Source organism: Ptychodera flava, chromosome 18, assembly GCF_041260155.1.
Source record: "Ptychodera flava strain L36383 chromosome 18, AS_Pfla_20210202, whole genome shotgun sequence".
NCBI classification, from domain to species: Eukaryota; Metazoa; Hemichordata; class Enteropneusta; family Ptychoderidae; genus Ptychodera; species Ptychodera flava.
Window position 1 is genome coordinate 29171782 of NC_091945.1, and position 24935 is coordinate 29196716.

General features: G+C 37.8%; 1 protein-coding gene across 5 annotated transcripts; it reads right to left on the minus strand.

Annotated features, from left to right (window-relative positions):
- Positions 1–5495: 5495 nt before the first annotated feature.
- On the minus strand, positions 5496–24731 carry LOC139117340 (transient-receptor-potential-like protein). Of its 5 annotated transcripts, none has more exons than XM_070680360.1 (13): positions 24540–24731; positions 19596–19654; positions 18887–19040; positions 18509–18650; positions 17533–17744; positions 16703–16939; positions 15347–16107; positions 14214–14463; positions 12615–12797; positions 12300–12359; positions 10992–11054; positions 10153–10188; positions 5496–6677 (listed from the first exon to the last, which is right to left on the minus strand). In XM_070680360.1, exons 2-13 carry the CDS (start codon positions 19604–19606, stop codon positions 6594–6596), a joined length of 2193 nt encoding a protein of 730 aa, XP_070536461.1. In that variant the 5' UTR covers positions 19607–19654; positions 24540–24731; the 3' UTR covers positions 5496–6593. The 5 variants fall into 5 exon arrangements, with proteins under 5 accessions (XP_070536461.1, XP_070536458.1, XP_070536460.1 ...); XM_070680357.1 differs by having other exon boundaries at positions 12300–12362; positions 24540–24679; XM_070680359.1 differs by lacking the exon at positions 24540–24731 and adding an exon at positions 24322–24496.
- Positions 24732–24935: the final 204 nt, after the last annotated feature.

Sequence of the window (24935 nt, forward strand, 5' to 3'; positions counted from 1 at the left end):
TCAAAACTGCTAATCGAACAGCTTTGATATTTAGGACATAGATCGCTACTGATAGTCTTTTCAGATTGTTCAAATTATGCAGAAATTTGCAACTTTGTATTTTTAGAACATTAAAGACATTTTTCAGACATTTTTAAGACATTAGGGATTACCAGAATGTGATATATTCAAGTTATGATGAAATGTACATTTTTTCATTTTAAGGGTGATTTTTACCATTTTTGGTAAAAAAAATTGTATAAAAATTAATAGCAGGGTACACCAGAATTTGAAAGGTCTTTACAAATACGTTTTAAATTTCTGAGAAGTATATTTTTGAAATGTCACCCATTTATTTCAGTGTTTATTTAAATATATTACAAACAAACAAATCTTTTTGTTTATGAAGGACTTTGTTGGACAAGGAAATAGGTTTTACTCTGCCAAGGACCCAATTTCCCCACTTTCTGCATGTTGTGCCTTACTGTGACACTTTGACAACTTGACATGTTGTGTTTACTTTAGTGTGGACAACTATGTACCATGTGCACCAGAGAAGCCTTGACTAACTTCGTTTTCTTCAAAATTTACAATTGTCTATACAAGAGGAAATGTCTTTAAGAAACCATCTTACAAAAATGGAGTATGCATTTCATACATATACGTCTTGTCAACACAATAAGTATGCCAAATTTTGAGCTTTTTCAGATGATTTTTGTACATTTTAAACAAGTATGGACATGATACGTTATCCACAATATGGTGATTTTATTGCTTATGTTTTTGATAGGAAGGTGTTAACACTGTTGGTTTTTTCCTCTGACAAACTGTACATACAAAGTTGCAATGTTTATTTGCCCATTTTACAGTAAATTATCGTATTTTACTCTATAAATGTTTCGTGTATTTTAAGAATAAAATAATTTTACTGGATATCAATGGTCTGTAATGTTATTTCAAGGCTTGAACACCCCCATGAACGCCCAAAATTAAAGGTGTTCAACAAGCGCGCATCATGTGTTCTGGCTTTTAACACACTTATCGTTGAACGGCGTCCATGCGTTCAAAAAGTGTTACAGCCCTTTGAACGCGTAAAAGCGTTCAATTTTTTGAACACATTTCCTGTGCAACGTGTGTTCAGATATGGAACACCATGGTGTTCAATATAATGTCTGATGAACACGTAGCGTTCAAAATCTGCACACGTGTGTTCAAGAATTGAACGTGGTTGAACACGTAGTGTCAAATTTCTGAACGTCTAGAGGCGTTCAAAAAGTGTTACAAAAAGGCGTTTAATTGGTGTTCTATCCTTGAACACTTAACTTTACAGTGCACCTATTTAGCTGACATCAAAGCTAAATACCAGTTGCTAAGGGGCCGTCGATAATAAAAGCTGACGCACGACAAACGGAATTCTTTCGTTTAGGGGGGAGGGGGTAAAAGCTCATTTCGTTTTATGTGCGTCAAAATCGCATAAGGATTTTCTATTGTTTTCGAAGTGCGACTTTGCAGCGAGAACGCAAAACTACCTTCGCGATCATCGAGAGCAGAATGACCACAAAATACGGAGACAGAAAAGACAACGAAAAGACATGAATGTGAAATAAAAACTTTATGCTTTTTCAACGTGAAACATGTATGTGAAACACTTTCCTACGTGCGAAATACATTAAACTGTTCTGTCTAAAAAACTGAAACGCGTAAATTGGAGATTTATTAATTACTGTGCCCTTCCGGTATTTTTTCATGGGCGTGCGGATCGGAGAGGTGCGTGTGGGTTTGTCAGAAACGGCGTCATAATACGAAATTGATTTGAGGGGGGAGGGAGGGGGTTTCAAGTAAAACGAAGGAATTACGTTTCTTGTGCGTCAGCTTTTATTATCGACGGTCCCTAAGTACAAGAGACGTGTTGAGCTACAATACAAAATAATCTACGGTTTGGTAGCAGGCTATGATCAACTAAATGTTACAAGGGCATAAGCTTTCAAAGACGTGAAGTCTCCTTCATCAGATGCAAGGGGGATGAAAAATTGAAGCAGAAAGTGACAGAAATTCAGAGTCAAAAGTTCCGAAAAATCAGTAATTCAGAGTGGACATTTTTACTCTGAATGGTCTGTCGCTTTTAGCTTTAATTTCAATAAGGGAGACTACACGTCTGTGAAAGCTTATTCTCCAACAACATTTAGTTGATCATAGCATGCTACCAAAGCTTGGATTAATTCAGAACAAAAATACAGAAATTTATCAAAATTCAGTTACTGACCCTTGGAAGTTTAAATCTACATCAGAGATGAACTGAGGTTCTCAAGCTTGTTTCCAGACAGCTACCTGTACACTCATCTTCTTCGTTATCTGTACCACCAGCTTCTGTAACATCTCTTCGATTTTCAGTTAAATCCAACTTTTTACATCCTGAAAAAATGCAACAATAGGTAATATGGCGAGATGAAACTTTAAATGAAAGATAAGGGGCTGATTAGGTTAAGGAAAAGGGGAGACTTTCATATACAGTGCATCTCTTCAATACTGTTACAAAATATTTGCTGCTTCTTGTTATCAACTGATTCAAAAAAGCCAAACTCTCATATGCTGAAACAATACATTGTATACTCTACGATGTTTAACTAAAAGACATATGTTAGCTGTGATTACGCAGCAGTACTATGCATGGCGTATCGATCGCGCTCAGGTCAAGGGTTATCGCTACAGTTGTGTTTTGATGACCCTTGACCCAAGTGAGATCGATCGATAGGCTATGGCCAAAATTACCACTGCGTAGTCACAGCTAGTTGTTGGTATAGCAGCCACTGAAAGAAAAAAGGTTTCTTCACGTAGTTAAGCTATTTCAAGGTACAATACAATTAATTTCAAAGGACGATAATATAGATGCTTCAAAAATCTAATACCTTTACTATTTTGGAGAGGAAACTCACCCTTTCTGGTCTTGCTTCCGCACGAGAACGACTTCAGGGTGCGCTTACAAGAAAAACGTCGCAACTTCCGTTTTGACGCATCATGGGATAAGAAAAGACACCAAACTTGAACACCAAGTGTTCAGAAGTAGAACGCCTCTTGCACGCCGATGTTAAAATTAAAACGTTCATGGTGGTTTTCTGATTTTCTTTTCTAATTTTTAAACTTTCAACCCGTAATAAACTTGTAAAATTATTTTGTATACTTCCTTTTTTAGAAAAAACATGCTTTCAGCAATTGTAGGCCGGAAATATTTTTCACTTAGTGTGAAATTCGTTACACCAAAATCCGTGTACTTTTGCCGGACAGTGAAGCAATAGTAAATTTAATATAGCCATTGTAAAGTAAAATAAACAAAAGACTGTTAATTGTTTCACAGTATTGTAAAATTTCTGTGATGCTGAGTTTTTGAACACTTGAAGGAGATCGTTGTTAACACATAGTGTTCAGGTTTAGAACATCATTGTTAATATTATGAACACTGGTGTTAACAATATGAACACTAGCCGTTCAAATTTGAACACCGACATGTACATTTTGAACGCGTAAAGACGCGTCTAGCGTCCGCTATTTTTACAGTGTACCACTGTAAAAATAGCGGACGCTAGCGGCCCTGCTACTGTAGTGTCACTGTCACTGCTACGTACCTGAGCAGTGATAGAGATAGCTCTGACTCTGATGTACATGGTAGTTGAAGAAGAGTTTGTGTCAAATGACGCTCATGACAGTGAAACATACTTGTACACAAGATTAGGCCAGAGAGCAACACATGGAAGACCAGGAGACTTTCTGGCATATGAGAATAATATTAAAGAAAAAAGATGGGGTCACCATGTTCAATTTTCTAAATTTCATAGTCATGTCATAAAATAGAGCAACACATGGAAGACCAGGAGACTTTCTGGCATATGAGAATAATATTAAAGAAAAAAGATGGGGTCACCATGTTCAATTTTCTAAATTTTCATAGTCATGTCATAAAATAATACAAAAGTAAAACTTTTGAACAGTAAAGACTTAATGAAAAAATATCTGACTAAATGTAACTATTTATTTTTTAATCAAATTTGCCATTATTACACCCTAAATTTCAGAGATTAAAACATTTATTTGATGGAATAATTTTAACCTTCCAATATTGTCAATTTTGAGTGGTATCTAATTCATATATGTCTTGTACTTTGGAAACAAATTTTTTTCAAGTTGGCTAAGACTGATAAATCCAAAAAGTTCAAAGATGCGTTTAAAAATGAATCAATTTAAGAACTTGCCTTAGAAATATGACTTTACAAAGTACTAATAACAGGTAATGTTGAACATCTGCAAGCGGAATGGCGCAATACGTGTTTATTTTGTCTGCGCGCACACCCTTTACAAATATCCGTGCTTGTGATAGTTGGGGGGGGGGGACTTGAAAATTTTGATCATATAGAGGGGGGCATTTGAAATTTTTTTAGGGTATTGAGGGGGGATCTGAAAAAATAATAAGATTTCAATCGCGATTCCTCCAGCCCCCCAATCGTTATTTGTGAACGCAGCCTAATTTCAGAGTTATCGTGTAAACAGACAGACTAACAGACACTCACACACACAGGCAGACAGACATCGGTACGACATAAGCTCACCTGTAAGAACATGTGAGCTACTTAGTGATCCGATTGGCACAGTTTGAAATGAGGCCATCATATATGTCAACTAGGATAGCAAACAGGTGAAAAAATCCCGCAAATTACTCAAAAACTCCTATTTTAATTTGAAGAAATATAAAGTAATACGTGACTAGAATTGTAATGAAATTAAAGCAATTTGAGAAGTGCAATCTGTTGTAAGAAGTTTCTCATACTACAAATGGACGGACGATTGAGGCCGACGGACAGTCACTTTTTTGATGTGTTCCGCGTTATTGACAGTTTTATTAAAAATCAAAGTGTAAGGATATTGATGGCAAATAGTATTATTTAAAAAAACATAATATGAAATTTCACAAACTTTGAGCTCGCAAAAGTGGAGTTACTTTTTTTGAGATGTTGAAAACGGGAGAACAAAGAAGCTGAAATTTGAATAAATTTACACTTCTTTCGACTGTTTGTTATGCTAAAAGGTGAACTGTGGTGCCCAAAACTGACCCCGACTGATATACTAAACAATGTAATTCAATGCAAATAACAAAAACTAAATATGAAAACTATCTTACACAAGTCATTCGTAATGTAATTTATTCATAAGTCGGCCATATTATTTTGCAGTATTCACCAAATCAGAAACATTGCTGCAAATCTCAAAGCGCTATATCGATTTATTCAATTCCAGTGTCTCGTGAGATTAGCATATGACATTTCCTACATATATTGACATAGAAACAAATACTACGACTATTTTAATTTTTAAATCCACACAACTAAAGATCCACTTATACCCTTACATGAGATGTCATTATAATGTTTCTAGCCAATTATTCCTTGGTACATCATGGCCGATAGGCAGTTCTAACTAGTATACCAAAGCATGTAAATGTAATTCAATACAAAGATAAACAAAAAATATTAACATTACCTTTAACATCATTCTCAATGTTATTTATTCATAAGGTCAGTTATATCATTTTGCAGTTTTCTACCGAATCTCGTTTTCTTCATTATCCACATCTTGTCATTTATACATATAATATTTTACGCATATGAACGTCATGAAAAATACTGCAACACTTCTAACTTCTACATCCATTCTGGCGAAGACCCCTATATATTATCCATAATGTGGTGCCATTGAACAATTTCTAGCTGATCACGTATCCCTGGAAACTAGTTAGTGCCCTCGTTTTGAGTCTTGAGGGTACACTATCAGGGTTCTGATGATATTAAGTCTGCTAAAATCGCTAGGCGAGTCAATTTTTAGCCATGGCTATGGGTTACCCGGCATGCAATTCTGGGACGATATTCAAAAATCATAAAATTTCATATTCATGAGATAAAACATCTTTCCTTCTCGAAATCTCAAAAGTGTCTGCAAAGCTATTTTACACAGTAGATATTCTTTTGTATCGCAAAGCAGCAAAACTTTTAACCAATCTTCTATTCATCAAGAGTTATAACTTACTATGAAACAAAATCTTGGCAGTTAACTTGCTGCCATGCAATTCACTGTGACGTGACGCCATGGTTGCGAAGAGATGGCATTGCTTTAAGAATGATCATCACTTACGGCAAGCGCCTGAAGAATTCATCATTAGTGACTGTTTATCAACGCATCAGGTAAATAGAAATATGACAGTTTTTGATTCTAATATCTATACTTTTCGAGAATTTGAAAGGTTAATACGTTCCCACTTTATAATACAATTTTGACATGTAATTAACAGTAATTCATTAAAATGATCGAACATAATTGTTTAATATGTAAAAACAGTATTGTTAGAATTCCGATTGACCACGCTTGCTAACAATCAAATGAAATTTTATTCTTGTTAACTGTTGATTTAACAATCTACAATACTGCACAAGCAGTTGGTGGTTTCTGTCACATACATTGTACAAACAGTCATGTTCTATGCAGAGTAACCATAAAATATATGTATTTTTCCTGAAGAACTAATATACATTCTAGGCTAAGCAGGGCATCGTGCGATCGTCCCAGATAGTGACTTATTGATCATCAAAAACAGCACTGTCTTCTCCATGTGGTTTGGCATATTTTTCGAAGTATCTGTCTAGTAGTAGTGCGAGCAACTGAAAAATTGAAAGAAAACATGTTATGATGGTGAAACAAATCGCTCGCATTGTAAGTTCAGTGCTTGGAAAACCCTAAGGAAAGAAATGCTTCTATCTTGTCCAGACCCGTATCTCTCTAGTACATGCAATAACATGAGATAAGAATTTCTCCTTGTCTGTTATGTAATGTAGCGTGATTGTTTCTTTTCTCCGGTAATTATAAGGTTTCGCGGTACTTAAAAAGCTTTGAACCGAATTGATGAACAAATGAAGGTAATTGTTCTGTACGGTTCTGGAAAGTAATACTTTCAATAGGCCAAACCCGGAATTCGAATCGACCACGGTACAAACAAAGCCATGTGCGCAAACGCGCATAGATGTACGTGTATTTCCATACGCGTTAGTACACATGTGGGCTTGTTTGTACCGGCATCACGTGATTATTTGGGCGTACTGAGTGTGTAGAACGCATCGCGTCCTTTTTATTCCGGAGTAGAACCATTCAAGGGAGATGAGGGTACTGGGTGTCAAAGATTGGTAAGGATACCCTGTTTAGAGGTGAAACCCAGTACCGTTCAAAGACCAGAGCCATATCATGTGGAGATCCCTTGAGACCATATCGCTATATTTACGTCACAGGCCTTTCATTCCTAGGATCTCAAATTGAGATTTATCATATACCTACATTCACGTGCCTGTGTAAAGCTATGGGAGAAAGCGCCCTCAGATCCGTGCATTTTTTTTACGTATCACGCTCCGGCCCGGTGCCCAAATTTGGGCAATCGCGTGCATTTCTGAACTATCTCGATTCTGGGTACTACGCACGTTGCTACCCGCAAACGTTCCATTCGTACACAAAGCCAGCGCGAGATTGGGAAAACGTCTGCTCGCTCAGATCGTAGTTGCGCGTGGCGACAGTGGAGGCGCTCCGGTAACATCGGCTTTTATTTCTAAATTCTGGTGAAATCCTGTGTATACTAAGTTCGTGCCTGTTCAGTGTAAATTACAAGAAACTGACATCACGCTTTTGTCCCTCTTACACCTCGATTTCAACCTTGATCTCCGTTGGTAACGTTATAGTACACTCAGTGTGACAGTTTTCGGACAGGGTAGTGAATTTCGCCCAAAGTCGTTTCGTAAATGACCAGCAATACGAAATCTTATTACTATACTTTTCGAAACTTTATTGTGGTTATCCTCAAACTCAGTTGACACGACGGGAGTGGTATTTCTGGGTCTAAGTTGCCAAAGTTTTGACCCCATGTTGAAGGCGTAATAATCGGACTGCAATCCCAGAAATCGGACGTCGTGTTTGGAATGTGATTAGGAGCTAAGTATTGATAATTTGAAACTTCAAACCACCGATTTTAATTTCGATGTGTTTAGAAAACTGTATATGAGAATATTTCATGATAATTAGTTATGTTTAATCCATGGACGACTAACTATATTTCGACGTGTATAGCGCTTAGATATCGGACACGGGCTGTCTCTGTGTGTGTTGCTTTCGGCACCTTGTATCGTACGGTGTGGCTAACTTCGCTAAGTTTGTTCAGTGAGTATTACTTATAATTGTTTCCATTGCATATTTTGTTTGTATTAGAATCGCACAGGCATTACTTAATAAAAATAGCGAGTATATTTCATCGTATGGAATTATTTACCTGTCAAGATTTTACGCGGTAAGTCACTTACTACGTTTACACAATTATGCTAAATATTGTCTGTCCGAAAACTTGTACACTTCTTACGTTCATTAAATGTACTTTTTTTCTCGAAACAACTGCGCAGTTTTCGTTAAAACTACATGCAATCGTAGCGAACAATGGAAAGAATATTTTCAAAATCATTATTCTCCGCCACATTCAAAATTCAATGCTAAATCAGGACTTTAGTCAAAATTTCAGTTACTTTGACCTGACGGCAGTATGTTGACAGTATCACTGACGCGGTATCAGACGACAATTTGTGACCGCCGCTCGTAGCGAACTCAATAGCTTCTACCAAAAAAACTATCGAAAACGGGACAACAGTGTCACCTGACTTAATATGAGGTCACATGACCTATAAAATGCTATCGATACGGAGCGAAGTGTGTGTAACTAACACCATGTAACTAAATGTCCGAAAACTGAGGTCGTCCGAAAACTGTCACACTGAGTGTACGGATGTTGCTGTGCGCGTTGTAGAATTCTGCGGGTAAACAAATGACGTCATTATGTATGTCAATCCGCGACGGGAAGCGGCCATCGTATTTCTGAAAAACTGACACAAATGGCGATGAATTTTTGATATCGCACGCATTTTTATCTCCTAGACAATGTTGAATATTATGTAAACTACATATTTATCATTCCATAAGGTATATGATAAAACCTTTACGGCCCTGATACGGCTTTTGCGGCCCTTGGTCGTACGGCGTACGGGCCCTCGCACGCTCGGGCCCTTCCGCCGTACGACCTTGGGCCGCAAAAGCCGTATCAGGGCCGTAAAGAGATTTGTCGATAAGTGCCGACTGATCCTGTGACATTATATGTCCTTATCCACTCAGGGTAACAGTTCTTGAGTTTTCATTGGTTTTCCATGCCTATGATCTGCGTCATACGCCTACTCAAATGATCGTTAAGTATTTCAGGTGCCGCCAACTGGTAAATTTCATCAATTTCGAAAAATCATCACAAAACATGTTTTGAAGGCTAATATGCCTATTTTACTTATTTTGGACCTTGAACTAAAATTTGGAGGGGAAAGTAGAGCTGTTCGTAACTGCCCTCCCACTGGCATACACGAAAATGTGCCCTCCTGCTGAATGTTGATGCCTACTGCTCTCCAGTATCTATGGTTGCCCGCTCCCCACTCCCCACAACAATGCATGCTCTCCACTGCCCTCTCCCCACTACTGAAATTCCCCATTGCCCATGCACTAGATGCCAGCTAGGCAACCCAGATCAACGTAAGACCGTACGACAAGCTAGCAGTATACCCTGGAACACTGCTCTAAGTTAGGCGCTTACTAAATCCCCTCAAGTTCTATCAACCACGGCATTCCCCTCCCTCTACGTATTTTCCGATACCCACTGTCAAAAATTCCCCCCTGAAAATAATGAAATTTCTTCCCCGCCCACAGTAGATATCGATTTTTTTCTCCCCGCTCGCTGATTAGTTTGAAATGTGCCCGCCAGCTGTAAAACTGCGCACGAACACTTTTTTGCAGGAACAGCTCAATTGGCGGCACCTGGTACTTGTATCGCTCTACTCGAAGAAATATCAAGAGATGCTTATTTCAGAATTGGCTCCCGTTGATCGAAAACTCATCACAAAATACTCCATTCAAATCATGGCTAAATTATTATTAGTTTCACTACAGTGCGAGAAGCGCTTTCGCGTTCCTGTCAACGTCATTTGCATACTTTGCTACATTTGTGAATGAACAGCTATTGAGATATCGCAGATGATTTAGAGATCGAGGTACAGTAACTTCTCTTTGACTCACCTCAACGAAGGGGAACGGGCATGGTTTCTCTTCCTCCTAAATACGAAACGGGATATAAGTGAGAAAACACAAATGTGATAATGAGACATTTTGTCAGTACAGTCGGCCAGCTTCTGATGATACAAACGACACCCTTTGGGCGCCAAAGTCAATTTTTGTCCGTTGGCTCTCATGTTTTTATAAAACGTGCCCCAGTCGAATTTTTCCAGATTTTTGCCAAAATCTAGTGAAAAACTGTAACCAATGAAATGTGATATACATTTGATCCAAAATTATCAAAAACAATTACAGAAAAATTCATAAAAATTGGTAAAATGTTGTGCTGAAATTTTTGTGGGAAAAATTACAGCCCTCAAAGGGTGAAAACTACATACTCCTCACCATATGTCTGTGCTGATATGCTGACCCTCATGCAATCTGCGTGCCTGAGAGTGTGTCTCGGACGAACGCTTTGATTTTATGGCAGTATCCGTGTAATTGTACGATAGCATTGGCACGCGAACTTGATATGCGACATACGGACATTACACAGATAAACAGCTGCGACTTCTACTTGCCCTTCACATGTTTGCAAGGCACTTAAGAACATACATAGGGCAAAAAGTATGTCACCTATGATTTTAAAGAAAATATACCTACAGGTTTTGATTTTACTGAGTGGTATCAACTAACATTATCGTTCGTTTTCCTTTAGCTGCAACTGTCTAGAGAGGCACACAGTATCCACATGCTATTGGAAGCTTTGCTTCAGGTTTTACGATAAGGAGAAGTACAACGAAACTGAATACAATCTACTTCGTGAGTACTTCAGAGAGAAAAACCACCACTAATAAACAAACCTGTACTCCAGCAGGTTCTTTAACTTCTGCATTTACCGTTCTGTCATCTGTTTGCTCTGAAATCTAGAGAAAAACAGAGAGCACGTAATGTTATCATTGCTTGAAAACTTAATCATCTTGTACAGGAAAGAGACTACCAATCGGTGACTTTTGAATACATGTATTTAGCAATACGAAGTATTATACGGACAATAACAAATATATATTTAGCGCCTTCAGAATTGATTCGGAAATACATTTTTTCTTTATGCTCTTTACATGAAAATAAATAAATAAATAAATAAATAAAATAAATAAATAAATAAGTCCTTTCACCAGAATTTGTCGCCGGTATTACAAATTCTAGAAATCAGAAGTGTAAAATTGCTATTTCGTAGCTTAGATTGATGGCAGATCATGATGACATGGGCCGACGCCGACTTATGTCTATACATTTAAAAAAAAAACCTTCATGGAACCTATCATGACAAATCCTGGTAAAAGGACTTATTTTATTTATTTATTTATTTATTTATTTATTTATTTATTTATTTGAATGTTACGGGCATAAAGAAAAAGACTATATTTCGATTCTGAGGGCGCTAAATAATTTGTGATTGCCCAACGTTTATTAACAATAAGTGGAATCTTACACTTATGATCAGATTTAATATTGTATTATCGAATTACTGGTGTCGTGTTATGGCCGGCAAGTCGGATATTGCGCTGTTGAAGGGAAGATGCTACTGTTTTAGTTGCAAAGCGAAAGACTGATTCAAACACGTTATGTGAAAAAGACGAATATGAGGTCAAACAAAATACGAAACGTCAAGAATAATCATGATACTGAAGACAAAGCTTCGTATCTCACTTCATAACAGTAATGATAATGAGTTTTACTATATTCGTATTGAAGACATATTTATCAACCAAAGCAAACTGCACTGTCACTTATTCATAGGAAGAAACGGCCGTATTTCAACAAAGATATGATGTTTGTTTTAATTCAAATTCCTTATACTTCATGCATTCATATCGAAGGGTGCCAGGCAGCTTAAACTAATGACTGAACAGAAGGCGGTGGCAAAGTATGTTGGTGTTAACGGGCTTGGTCTAATGAGTGAGAGTATTTCAGCATTCATCGTTCTCTTTTCTTGCCTTGGTATTGGCCCATGCACCAAGCATAAAGGAAGTTTTCTAAATTTTTAGGGAACTTGTCCCTGTGGCTAACATTTACTCTACCTTTGGGGCTTATTTTTTTAAATTAAATAACAGTAAAATGTAAACAAATAGACTGTTTCCTCTAACCACAGATAATACCACACATACCTCATTTTCATTCCCTGCATCAACCACTGTGTCAGATGTTTTAACAACCCTTAGTTCTTCCTGCTTTAACAAAAATCAAATACAAAATCAGGTGAAAAGAATCATGACTCTTTGAAGAAAGATCAATCGATTGTATAGCTCTGAAACAGTTACAAAGCATAACGCACGTTTGTATCATCAAATCAATTCACTGATTGAATTCGTCAAATGATAAAGACAAAGTGTTCTGCTAGGAAAACAGGCCTTAAAATGAATTTTCATCATTAAAATTAGCATGCACAGGAAGTAACTTTATCAGTAAGTGAAATCGTTTACCTCATGTGTCTTTTCTTTCCTGTAGTTGGAGCACATACTCCGAATACAGAGGAATGGAACGCAACAAAAGCTGAACAACAGATAGACTATGAAAGACAAAACATTTGAATTCGATCCACGGTCACCAATGTACTCCATCCATATTCTAGACCTTTCAAATTTCCACTCAAGATTTATCTCACCCTGTTGATAAAAAGGCATACTAAATGTTATTGAAATTTCTGTCGGAACGAGTTTGCTTGAAAGTTATAACGGGCGACGCGATGACCATTAACGTTTTATGGGCAAGGGCGAGAGGAATCCAAAATTAACGCGTGAGGCTTGGCGAGCCCGTTAATTTTGGCTTTCCTCGAGCCCGCGCCCATAAATGAACGTTAATGGTCGGCGCGGAGTCTGTTATTTCAATTATATTATCAACGAACCCCCAAAACCGTCAAAATTTACAAAAAATTCCCACGCGAACGACAACGGGGCCCCAGAATTTTTCAGTGAGTAGCGCGCATTGTAAAAATTGTAGCAAATCCGGAGAGTTTTTTCAAAAAAGTGTCTAAGCTTGGCCCACAAGTGTTCCATTTTATTTTGTGATTGATTCTTATCTTTGTACAAATTACAATTTACGTTGTAGCTGATAAATTACGATGTTTACGATATTACTCATATTCACGGGCACATAAACAAACCATTATTGCCTATTTGTGGTCAGTCACATGGTTCAGCTGGACCTTAAAATACGACGCACAGGGCATGGTATACCGGTAATATAATAACCCTTTGAATGTTGAATTTTTTCCCAACTCAAATTTAGTGCGATATTTGTCCAATTTTTTGAATTCGTCTGTAATTCTTTGCAAATTTAAGACCAAGTGGACATCACTTTTCATAGACGCCAGGTTTGGGTCAAACTTTTTGGGAAAAATCTAAAAAAAGTGTTTGGACCGACCTGAAAAATTGTCTTGTTACATTCTATAAAGGTGACAAAAATTGACTTTGTCACTCACTCAAAGGGTTAATGATCTTATAGTTTGTGCTTAGTGTATATATATATTTATATCCCTGCATTTAAACTAAACCACATCTTGTCATTTTGCTCTGTTTGTGGGAGATAAATAATCATGTTGTGACCCCCCCCCCTTGATGGCACTAATGAATGGAACTCTATTTGCCGTAGAGGGCAGTCTACCCTTGAAAATATGAAAACTACAATTGCATGTATATAAATCCGATTATCTTTCTATAATCGTGGTTATATATATATATATATATATATATATATATATATATATATATATATATATATATATATATATATACACTTAACCTACGCTACATCTGATGTACGTATTTATCATATTCCAACTTTGGGGCGCAAATATGGAATAATTAGCGTTTGTTAATTATAGCCAAGCCTCAAAGTATGATGGATAGATAAGCATATATTTTATTTTCTCTCAGAAGTTGTATCACTCTCTTTCATTTTATAACAACAGGTTCACATATTTTAATTTACAGACTTTGCAATGCAAAACCCAACAGGTCCATGAACTCATTTAGCAATATGGGTTTGAGCGCAAGCATAAAGTGTCAGCAGAGTCTACTCACGTGCAGCTGCGAGTACCGGTCAGACATCATGGCGATACACAGGTTCAGCAACATAATCAGTACAATTATACCGAACAGAATGTAAAGTATGTAACCAACAGCTATGAAATAAGACGTCAATGTCCTTGGTGAACTCAAGGCAGCTGTTCCGTTGGATACCATTAACTCGATTCGTTCCTCGATCGTCAGTGATTCTGTCGCGTCTCCTCCGAAAATGGTGAAAACAAGCGACGACAGAGACGATGGAAAGCTAAATAAAGAATTGAAATTCAACTTTAAGAGCACGAAAAGTAACATGAGGATTATATACAACATATCACCTATCCATCTGACTGCTTCCATCATTCCTGTATCCGTTTCAAAAATTAATTAGATTTTTCATAATTTTCACATACAAGTGTACGCTGGGTATAGTGAATATTATATATTATAACCCAAAGATGGGACTATGTGCCCGAGGGTAGGTGACCATTTGCCCGACGTAAGGAGGGCAAATTGTCTCCTGCCCTGAGGGTACATATTCCCTTGTTTGGGCTATAATGTTTTTATTACATGCTTCTCTTACACAATTTTCACTCAAAATATTTAGGTTTATTGGCAAATGATAATCGAATGCTTTATTTTCATCTTAGACAAAAATCCGTTAAAAATGGAACGGTTTTCATCATCGAATGGAGCATTGATATGCGGTTTGTCATTTTTTTTCTGCAAAATTTTCCAAAAGCCGGATTTCCAATGCAAAACATGAAATTTCAACATTTTTATATCAAAAGGTTGTCAAGTTGAAAATAGTTCCAGCTCACTTTCAGTCCAATGATGACTATGCGGCCCGCGGCGTCATCGAGGCATGTAATAAAAATAAATGATCACTCTCCCTTTTGTACTCCATGACATACGGCTTTCGCTACACAGTACAGCACCCATATTTATCCTTGTTACAGTGACCGTGTTCCATGCCGTACTGCGCATTTTTCAGGTCTATTCTGAATTTGTTTCTTGAAAGTAGAAGTGTTGATTACAACAGCTATAATACAAATCAGACTTTGAGAGCTGTAAAGGTCTTGAAGCCTGTTCTAATGGCGGTAAATGCCTTGGTCGTTTTGTTCGATGGGTAGCACTTACTCTGTACTTACCGGGCAAATTTAGACTGATTTTCTCCAACATCGACGTAGAAGTAGTACATAGCCAGGGCGTATGACACGACAACGTAGCCAAAGACGACGAGAAAGCGGAAAATGTCATGCCTCATCTCAGTGAAAATCAGCAATATTGGACCGACGAAGTACGAAAGGTAAAAGGGTTCCATGAAGCGCAACAGGGCACAGACAAAAGTCAGGGAAGTGAATTTACTCAGATAGATAAAGGTGTAGGGGTCATCATATATGTCCCCAACAATGTCGGGGTTACCGATGATCACACCAAGGAAAAAGGACACCAAAATAGTCACATCCAGTATATTCCAGTGGTTTTTGAAATAGCGAGACGGACCCTGGAACATTAGTTGTCCGATGTCAGCAATGCATAGGGTCACAAACCATATTATGCACAAGACGAGGATAGGCACGTAGTTGATGTCCGACACTATGATAGCCTTGGACCCTTCGACTTTGTAGGAAACAAAGACTTGGTACCAGAAGATAAAGAGTAGGAAAAACGCGTAGTGGAAATAGTGACTTAAGAATGCTGATTTCGGGCTGTAGAAAAGACGATGTAGTCGGCTGGTTCCGCAGACACAAATGTGAACAGGCACAAACTGGTTGAAAATGCCGTAAACGAAGAAAGCAAAGATGGCGTACAGTACTCGCCACACAACGCCCTTGTTTCTGGACCATTTCGGTTGACCACGTAACCACTCTGTTTTCAGGAAACGTTGAATTTGATCTTTGGAAATGAACTAGGAAAAAAAACGTAAAATGTACTTGAGAAAGACACACCTGGAAGAAAGACGCTCACTTAGTCCTCGCTAGTTTAAAACCGTTGTGGAACTCACCATTCTGTTTAAATTTATCCTTAAATATTTACTACTGCAATGAACTCAACATACACCACTGGCGCTCAAATATTGAAGTCAGAATAATATCTCTATGTAGATCATACAGTGCCAAACGATCATGTCCTTAACCATTTGTCGCTTACTACTCTCACACCATCTGCTTGCATCAGTTTTGCTCGCTGGTTTTCTACAAATGTAGCCGACGGGCATATACTTTTGTAGACTCTTCAAAATTGGTTCATGTTAGATAAAACTTCATGATTTGATACAACACCGGTCCTTCTGAAATGTTTTGGTGAACCACGACTTTTTTGTCAGAAAAATTTCGCTATATTAATGACAGTAGGTCGATCAATATGTTTACAGGCTGGTAGACGCATGCCAACTTGCGCATGCGCTATAGCAGTCTAGAAAATCCGATTGAAAAAGTGAGCACCGGAAGTGCCCTACCTCTGCTCGGGTCACATCTGATATCAGTTACGATAAAAGCACGTACCTTTTTCTGCCGTGTTTCAATGGCCTTTTCTACGGTTATTAGGTGCTTAGGATTCCTGTCATACGTGCACGACATTACCTTCCTGCAGGTTTCGAAGTCGATGCAGTTGCAAGTATTGTTGTAAAAACCACCTCCGAGGAACCATCGTACTTCATCGCGTGTTCGGCAGCAATTCAACAGTTCAATGGTAAAGTCCTCGAGTCGCTGAAGGTAACCATTAAAACGTTTGAATAGATCCTGTCGTGGAATATCACACATGAAAAAGAAGAAAAATTCATGATATCCCTATCAGATCTACCAATCACAGAACCACCGGTATACGACGCCTGAAGTAGAATGCACCTCGGGGTCAGCGTGAGATATTTTGACTCTAAAATTTGGTCAATACTTTACGTGCTCATCGGCTCATTTTAAAGGTATACTCTCATCTGTTCCAATTTTGTCACAGTTACTATAGAAAGAGAAAATCTAACTTATCACAGTTTTAAACGGGTGACCGCTTTTTAAAAACAGCGCCCTCACATGGACATTTTGAATACCCAGGAACGCCCCCTTGACCATATATGGGCATATTTAGATTACAGACTGTTTACCTTTAAAGCTCTTGAAATGAGACAAATTGTCACCATCTAAGATTTCGAAAATCAAAAATTACATTTTTCACTCTAGAGTTAACACACATTTTGGATTTCAAATAGTGGTAATCGGTGATCGATTAACTGAGTAATTGATTGGTTGCTTAGTTGCTTAAATGATTGACAACCTTCTGGCACTAGGTCATTGCATGTAGATTCTCAATATTGCATGTAGATTCTTAATGTTACAATTACCTCCCACACTTTCAACTTTTCACGACGAACAAATTCTTTCATGTTCTCTACCAATTCAAATGCTTCTTGAACACAGTCCTTCACAGATGTTCCACTACAACTGCAGCACAAATCATCATTTTCAACAGTACACAAGTAGTGTATGGAAATATACGCCGGACTTGATATCGCTCCGTATGCATATATCTTCTCTTCAATGGTTTTGTTTGGACCTGGTAGTGTATACAATCGACATTAACCCTTTGAGTGCCAAAGTCACCGTTGCCTTTATGGAATAAATCGCGAACAACTTTATTCAGATGTAGACAATTTTTTTCAGATTTTTCCAAAAATTTTGGTCAAAAGTTGTAGCAAAAGAGAAGTTATGGCCATTTGGTCCAAAACTGCCAAAACAAAATAAAGCAATATAATTGGTAAAATGTTACATTGAAATTTTGGTGGGAAAAATTACACCACTCAAAGGGTTAAGATGACCAAAAAATAAAGTTTCATTGTGTGGTAAAACGAAAAGACACTAAGTAACCTGACTAAACTTGATACAAGTAACTGTTTCTTGTACTTTATTGAATTACAAGTAGCGACAAAAGATTACTGTTCGATGTTATACGTGCGACTTTTGGTACGTAAAAAGTTAATACAAGCTGCAGTGTCCCGCAATGTTGGGCAGGCAACGTAAAACGTAATCGTGAAGATTAAAACGTTTTCTAGTTGTTGAAGTGTTCGAGAGCCAGAGGTTACGGTCACTGCGCTACCGAAGGCGCTCCAACTGCACACTGCGCCGTCTCAATGCGCCGTCTCGCTGGCAACTGCATTTGCAGTATCAAAGGATACTGCAAATGGCCTACTTCAGAAAACGAGCCAAGATTTTAATAAAACATAAATCGACACCGCTTGACATTTTGTGGTTTTCATTCATTCTAAATTGATCCCTTTCTTTGCTTTTTTGTGTTATTTAAAAAGGAAATAATGAACTTGCCTAGGATTCTTTCTTTATCCAGTTCTATTGCGTCCTTGCTGAACAGCAACTTAACCATGTAAAAATCATTTCGTTCTGCAGCTATCTGCAGTGCTGTCGTCTCAATATCTCTCCGTTTCCCTTTGTAATTTACATCGACTTCCTGAAACATCAGAATAGGCGACTATCAGGCATTTTAACTTTTTCACATGCACATATTAACCTTTTTCGAAATTAACTTCAAGGTTTTACAGAAGTGTCCTTTTGAGCGTTCAAGTAAGAACCTGAACACTTAACATGAATGTAAATCGGCGCATGCGTACTTCACTTCTTATTGCAATGTAAAATTACTAGTACCTGGTCCCTAAAAGGGCGATTTGACATTTCATCTACACTTACCTGTGATTCTAACAACCGTTTGACTTCTTCATGGTTGCCTCGTTCGACAGCAGTGAGGAAATTTTCCGCCACCTTGTTTACACCTTGCCTGGCTCTGTTCTGCTCTCCCAAGTAGTTTCGGACGCTCTCGCTCAGGTTCACCAAAGGCCGGACCCTGGAATCGAAATGTGCAACAACATAACCGACGGTTAACTTGTCATCCGCCATTCTGTCAGGAGTGGTATTGATCCAAATGCTATATCCGATTACTATGCATTGTCTCATATATTGTGCTCAGCATGGCAGTTTGAGCGCCCTCAAGAATTTACCTAAATATGATGAGTGTCATTGGGCTTTGCTGGCTATTACATACAGGTATAACTGATTCACACTTCGCCGAATAATTGTACGGAAATACCAGATTCTTGGCACCAAGAAAATAAATTTATGGGTATGGGTACATACGTGGCTCACTTATCTTCCTTTTCACAGACATGAAGTTGTTGTTCTGTTGAAAAATTTAAACGCCCTTGGAAAACCTGCTCATGTTTATACAAAAACGCATCAGGTAATTCACGTCACATTGTCTCAAACCTTATCAGTTTCAATATCAACAAGAGATTGTTGTCTCCCGAATACGTCTAGTATTTTTAGATAGCAAAACATGCCAACGGGATAGCCAGCCTTTTGTGTGATATGAGGCACCGGAAAAAAATTAAAATCAACTTACGGCGCTGACATATTCGTTTTCTGAACCAGACCACAATAATGTCCAAGCTTTACCCTTCACTATTGATAAAAGAAAGGTACAGTTTAAGGCATGAAATCATGCAACGAAACGAGGAAAAACAACGAACAACATGTCTGGAGCTGACTACGAGTGATCATGTAGAACTTCAACTTGTTTATTTAATACGGAACAATGGCTAGGCCTCACGCCACTGATACATCAGTCTGTGAGTATGTGGCTGCGTGAGTCGGTGTGTTTGTGTCAGTCCTGTGTCTCCCCTATGCCTTTTTTTTGAATTTCCATTCATACAGTATCGTGTGGTTGTCGGATACCGATGCCATAAAGAACAATAACATGATATATAATACTTTGATTTCGATCGTCATTAGAAAAGGTACAAAGGTGAAAATTATCACTTGCCATTTCGTGGCACCAGTATTGTTAGGGTCCAAATCGAGAGGAATTGCAGCTTGATTAAAATGTCCAAGGACGCTAATGTATCGCGAGCATGAAATATTAATTTCCCTTTCACCAATTTGGAAGATTATGACATAAGCCAATTTCAAAATAGAAAATACCCTCATTTTTAAATAATATGTTCGTTCCATCGGAGTTGAGGATATGACAAAGCACATAGCTTTAAAAGAAAGTTGAAACATGTGTGATTCAAAAATCATAAAATGCACGATCGCTATTAACCTAAAATAATCCTTGCGTCTTTGGCGTGTAATAATTGGGCTCGTTTGGCCTCGAAAAATAATACTAAAGAGCGTGTAGGCACAGATAGCGAACTTTGTTCGTCTTTTTGTGACCCCCTCTTGGTTTGCCGGCAGCTTATAATATATAAAGTAGAACCTGTTCGTTATTCTTAAACACGATTGGAACAAATTTGGGATAATTGGGTCTTCATATTTTTTTAAATTTCTTGAAAGTGTTAGGTGCCTTATAGCTTAATGTTGCAATATTACAAATTACTTTTAAAAACAAGTGTATAACTGAAAAATAAAAGCAAATTAGCTTACATTTGTAAATTAAACCGACATTACTTCACCATCCAAATATCCCAAATTAGTTCCAATCGTGTTCTTAAAAACAAGAAAACTATGGTGGCTTAGCGTATTACGGAAGTAGAGGCAAAGCATTGATGTTCCAAAAATCTTTGCAAAAATAGCTATCGGACTTTTGTAAGAAGAAATCAAAGAATTATCTATCATGCCTTTCTTTCAAACCCACCCCATAAATTAATTAAAATGATAATAACAGCTCAATATTACAAGTGGTTGTAATACAATAGAACAATAGAACCAACATTGGTTGGTTTGTGGCGTGGCCGTGGTTGGTTGATTCCTTTTCAGTAATCTGTTCAGCGATCTCGTTGTTGTGAAAATTTTCTTACAGTGATTACATACGAATACAAGTTTCGAAATCACAATATAATCGAAAAGTGAAAGTGAAAATCATACAGAAATTTCATGCTTTCCAAACTCGTCTGTATCTTAGTTAACGTATAGAGATGTGATTTGAGACATGATTTTTTATGAGTATTTGAAAATCCCAAGCAAATGTCGCAGAGTAGACAACAATTTGGTATCTTCTACGGAGACTTACCTGCTCGGGAACTTACCAAATATCGTAAATTAGAATATTTACTATATAATGGCAATTTTTTTTCATCACAATGAGGCTATGACCTCTGCTATGACCTCAGCCTAGTCCGTTGCTGAGCCACAAGCACCAAGTTGACCAATATGCCGGCCGGTATGAAACAGCAGCCCCTCGAAAAACCCGATTTTCTATTGATTTATATCACGAAATCAATGTATTCGTTTCTTTGTAACTAAAGTTTAGATTATTTGTGCTCTGAATTTTGCAGAAGTGGGTATTTTATGCGTATTTAGCATTTTTAACGTATTAAGTCACAAAAACTGAGCCTAGATTAGTGTGTTTGGCCTCGTTTAGGATAAAAATTACTACATATACTAAATATTCATCAAATGAAGATATTTACTCTTATAAGTCCCTTAACTGTTTACTACAATATCCACGAGCCAATAATGTGATATGTATTCATATTGAAAAGTTGACGTATTTAAATATTAGACCTAGGCCTAATAGGTATTTTTTTAAATAGGTTAAAAATCAATATCACTAGCAGAGGTCCATCGTCGCCCCATCACTCGCCTGACGATACAATGATGCAAGAACAACAAACTAGGCCCAATGTAAAAATAGAAAGAACCCAAATAGAGGGATTATGTAATCATTTCAAGTGATGCGGAAGTTTGCTGAGTTAAATTAAGTTGAACATCGGTTATCGACTAGCATCATTGATTCCAGGGAGCGAATAGTTATCATGGTGAAAAGTTGGGACCTTTACATTAAATAAAGGTGTTCTCATTGTTGAAGAGAGTCGTGATTGCGAATTATTGCTAAGATCTAAAGCGTTTAACACAACGTGAGCTCTTCAAGCTCACATGACAAAGTTCTATTTCTCAGTGATCGCTTGAATGCATATCGTATGTCGATGCGTACTAACCACAAGGTACTGAAATATTTGTCAGAACTGTGCATCAGCTCTTTGGTGCAAGTAATCCAACATCACTGAATGTCGCCCTGTTATACTAATCACATAATTTTATAAGCCATAGGATCTGTTGCTTTCTGAGGTTGTTTCATAGTGATACAAATAGCCACAGTAAAATATTAAAGTACATTTAAATCTTGTGGGTTTTTTTTATATTGACGGCTACTATTTCAAAGATTTCATCCGTCAAAACGAAGGAAAGCGGTCTTGTGTCTTGAATACAGCTAGCCTAAGCGAAACCGAAAACCTTTGAGAAATCTGCAACAGAGGGTCAGAGGTCAAGGAAAATCGCACAGCAGGAAGTAAAGATGTGTAACTCAGAACGTGTTTTGTCTTCTTCTGCTTTCCATGTATTTTACAGCACAACTTAAGGTTCCAAGACAAGAAATGTGACCTTTTTAATCTAACAATTCTCTAACAGTTAATAAACTCAGAACCCCTGTAAAGTATACATTTTCTGAAAGCCTACATATATGGGAACATTTTGGTAACCACAGTGTCACCATTGTTTACATATCTATCACGTGACAAGATAATTTGCATAACCTTTCAAAAGTCGGTTTTCCCTATGTTTTGTCTCAATACTTCAAAATATCTGACTCAAACTTTCTGGAATGCAAGCTGTCACAATGCTCTTTCAAAGTGTGTCTCAGATTTTTTATATCTTGCTTAGTTTTTTTGGAGCACAATTTTAAAGAAATCAACTATGGTAAAATTCACTGCTCTGGAAGTTTTTCTGGCATAAAAACTGTTTAAGAAGGTTTAAAAAAATTCTGAGACACACTTTTGAAGACCTGTAGGATAGCTTGCACTCACATGAATTTCAGCCACATATCTCAAAGCATTGAAACAAAACATAGGGAAAACCGATTTTTGAAAGGATATGCAAATTACCTGTCACGTGATAGTTATGTAAACAATGGTGACACTATGGTAACCAAAATGTTCCCCTATATCTAGGCTTTCAGATAATATACAATTTACAGGGGTTCTGAGCTTGTTAAACACTAGAGAATTGTTAGTTTAAAATGGTCAATTTCTTGTCTTGGAACCTTAAACACCGAAAGCTCCCTTGTCATTGTAACGATTTAATACTTAATCTTATTGACAAAAGTCTCAGACAGAAGTCTCTCAGGCGCACGACACTGTAAAGACGTCGACAAATTGGAGGCGGACATTACAAAACTTGTTTTTGGTTTAGAAGAATTAGAAGAATTCTAGAAAGGCTCTGCTGACAAAAAAAGCGATGGACTGAAATCAAGTCTTTAACATGCACGGGGATTTTGAAATAGTCTTTGGGAAAGTAAACGTCGTCGCTTGTCTGAGCGTATGTTGGGCGGTCAATAGGTCAATAGGTAGAGCGTCTATCATAAGCAACAGCTTTAGCCTTCTTCATGAACTGCACGGCTCTCATATAAATGGGGCGTCGCTTTCGATCATACCGTACAGTGAGAAACAAGTTATCTGGCTGAAATACAACTCCACACTCAAGGCTTGCACATCATATCTTGTCTCCACAACTCTGAACATGCTACATGTGACGTCGATCATGGTCCCTCCACAAAGGGACCGTGCTTCGGTGAACAATCCCCACTTTCTGTTCGAGTTCGTTGAACCCACATGTAATATGGTCTGCAGTTCCGATGAACTGAGAGGAGGCGATCTGCCTTTCTTTTTTCAGCACTAACAACAACTATATACTCGGAATTCAAGTACTGTTGAAGGCTTGAATTTGTGGAGAAGACTAGACTGTTCATCCAGTGACATGAGAATTACATGCCTGTATATATATGACGCCATACTGAAATACTCGGAAAAAAAACGACAAAATATCTCAAATGCCGAGCAAACTTTGAGCAAATGGCGTTTTACAGATTTTAGTTTGCAAGGCGCATGTTTGACCTGCCATGGCCTGGCGTATGAGGTAGACTATGATCCCGGCAGAGTATCTATGGCATGGCAGCTGAGTTGGCAGAGGTCGACAAAGACCGACATACATAGCTTGTCATAGTTCCGGGTATATTGTTCAAGGTCATGTCAAAAAGGCGTCGGGCGCCAGACGCCGTTGTTTGGTCCATTGATGACGTTTGCGTTTTAACAAATGAAATCAAGGCTGCTATTTCGACGCAGTTTGGTACATACCAGAATCAGCTATCGTCTAACTTTTCTCTTGGTCTCGTCGCTTGACCAGATAAAGCTTCAGACCGGCGCTTCGATCAATAAACGAACATAAACAGCCCTGTGACGGAAACGCTAATTGCGTCCATATTGTAAGAGTGAAACTGCTGGCCACAGTACTGCAAGTACGATTTCCATATGAATGCAGGGAATGTAAGCCAAAGTAGGCTTTGGTTACTTACACCTTATCGGGTACAAAGAAGGTCACTGGTTCGATCTCCGCCTCGCACAGACTGAACTCAAAAGTTGAATTCTGTCCCTGAACGTGAAAGGAATCTCAATGAATCCCCTGTATGAGATCATACACTGCACTACATTGGTTAGGGGGACTGAGATTTTTATGTCTGAATACAGTAAAGTTTGACGGGAAACACGGAAAACGCCCTCGCGATCCGGTGTCTGCTAGCTCAGTTTTGTGTCATTTTTTATGTAATAAAATAAAATTGCAATGTCCTGTAACATAACCGAAGTCAAACCTCACCACATATTAAAAACATGTAAAACCATCACTTCACAGTATTTGAGACGTTCATTTAGAAAGGCTGTACTGAAAATACTTCAATGACTAATGTACAGCT

Bases quoted from the DNA above. Each gene is read 5' to 3' on its own strand.
- LOC139117340 (XM_070680357.1), bottom strand. The intron at 16,940-17,532 runs GTAATTGTAACA...ATTCCACGACAG, and splicing joins AAAAGTTGAAAGTGTGGGAG to GATCTATTCAAACGTTTTAA. The intron at 14,464-15,346 runs GTAAGTACAGAG...TTCTTTATTTAG, and splicing joins AATCAGTCTAAATTTGCCCG to CTTTCCATCGTCTCTGTCGT.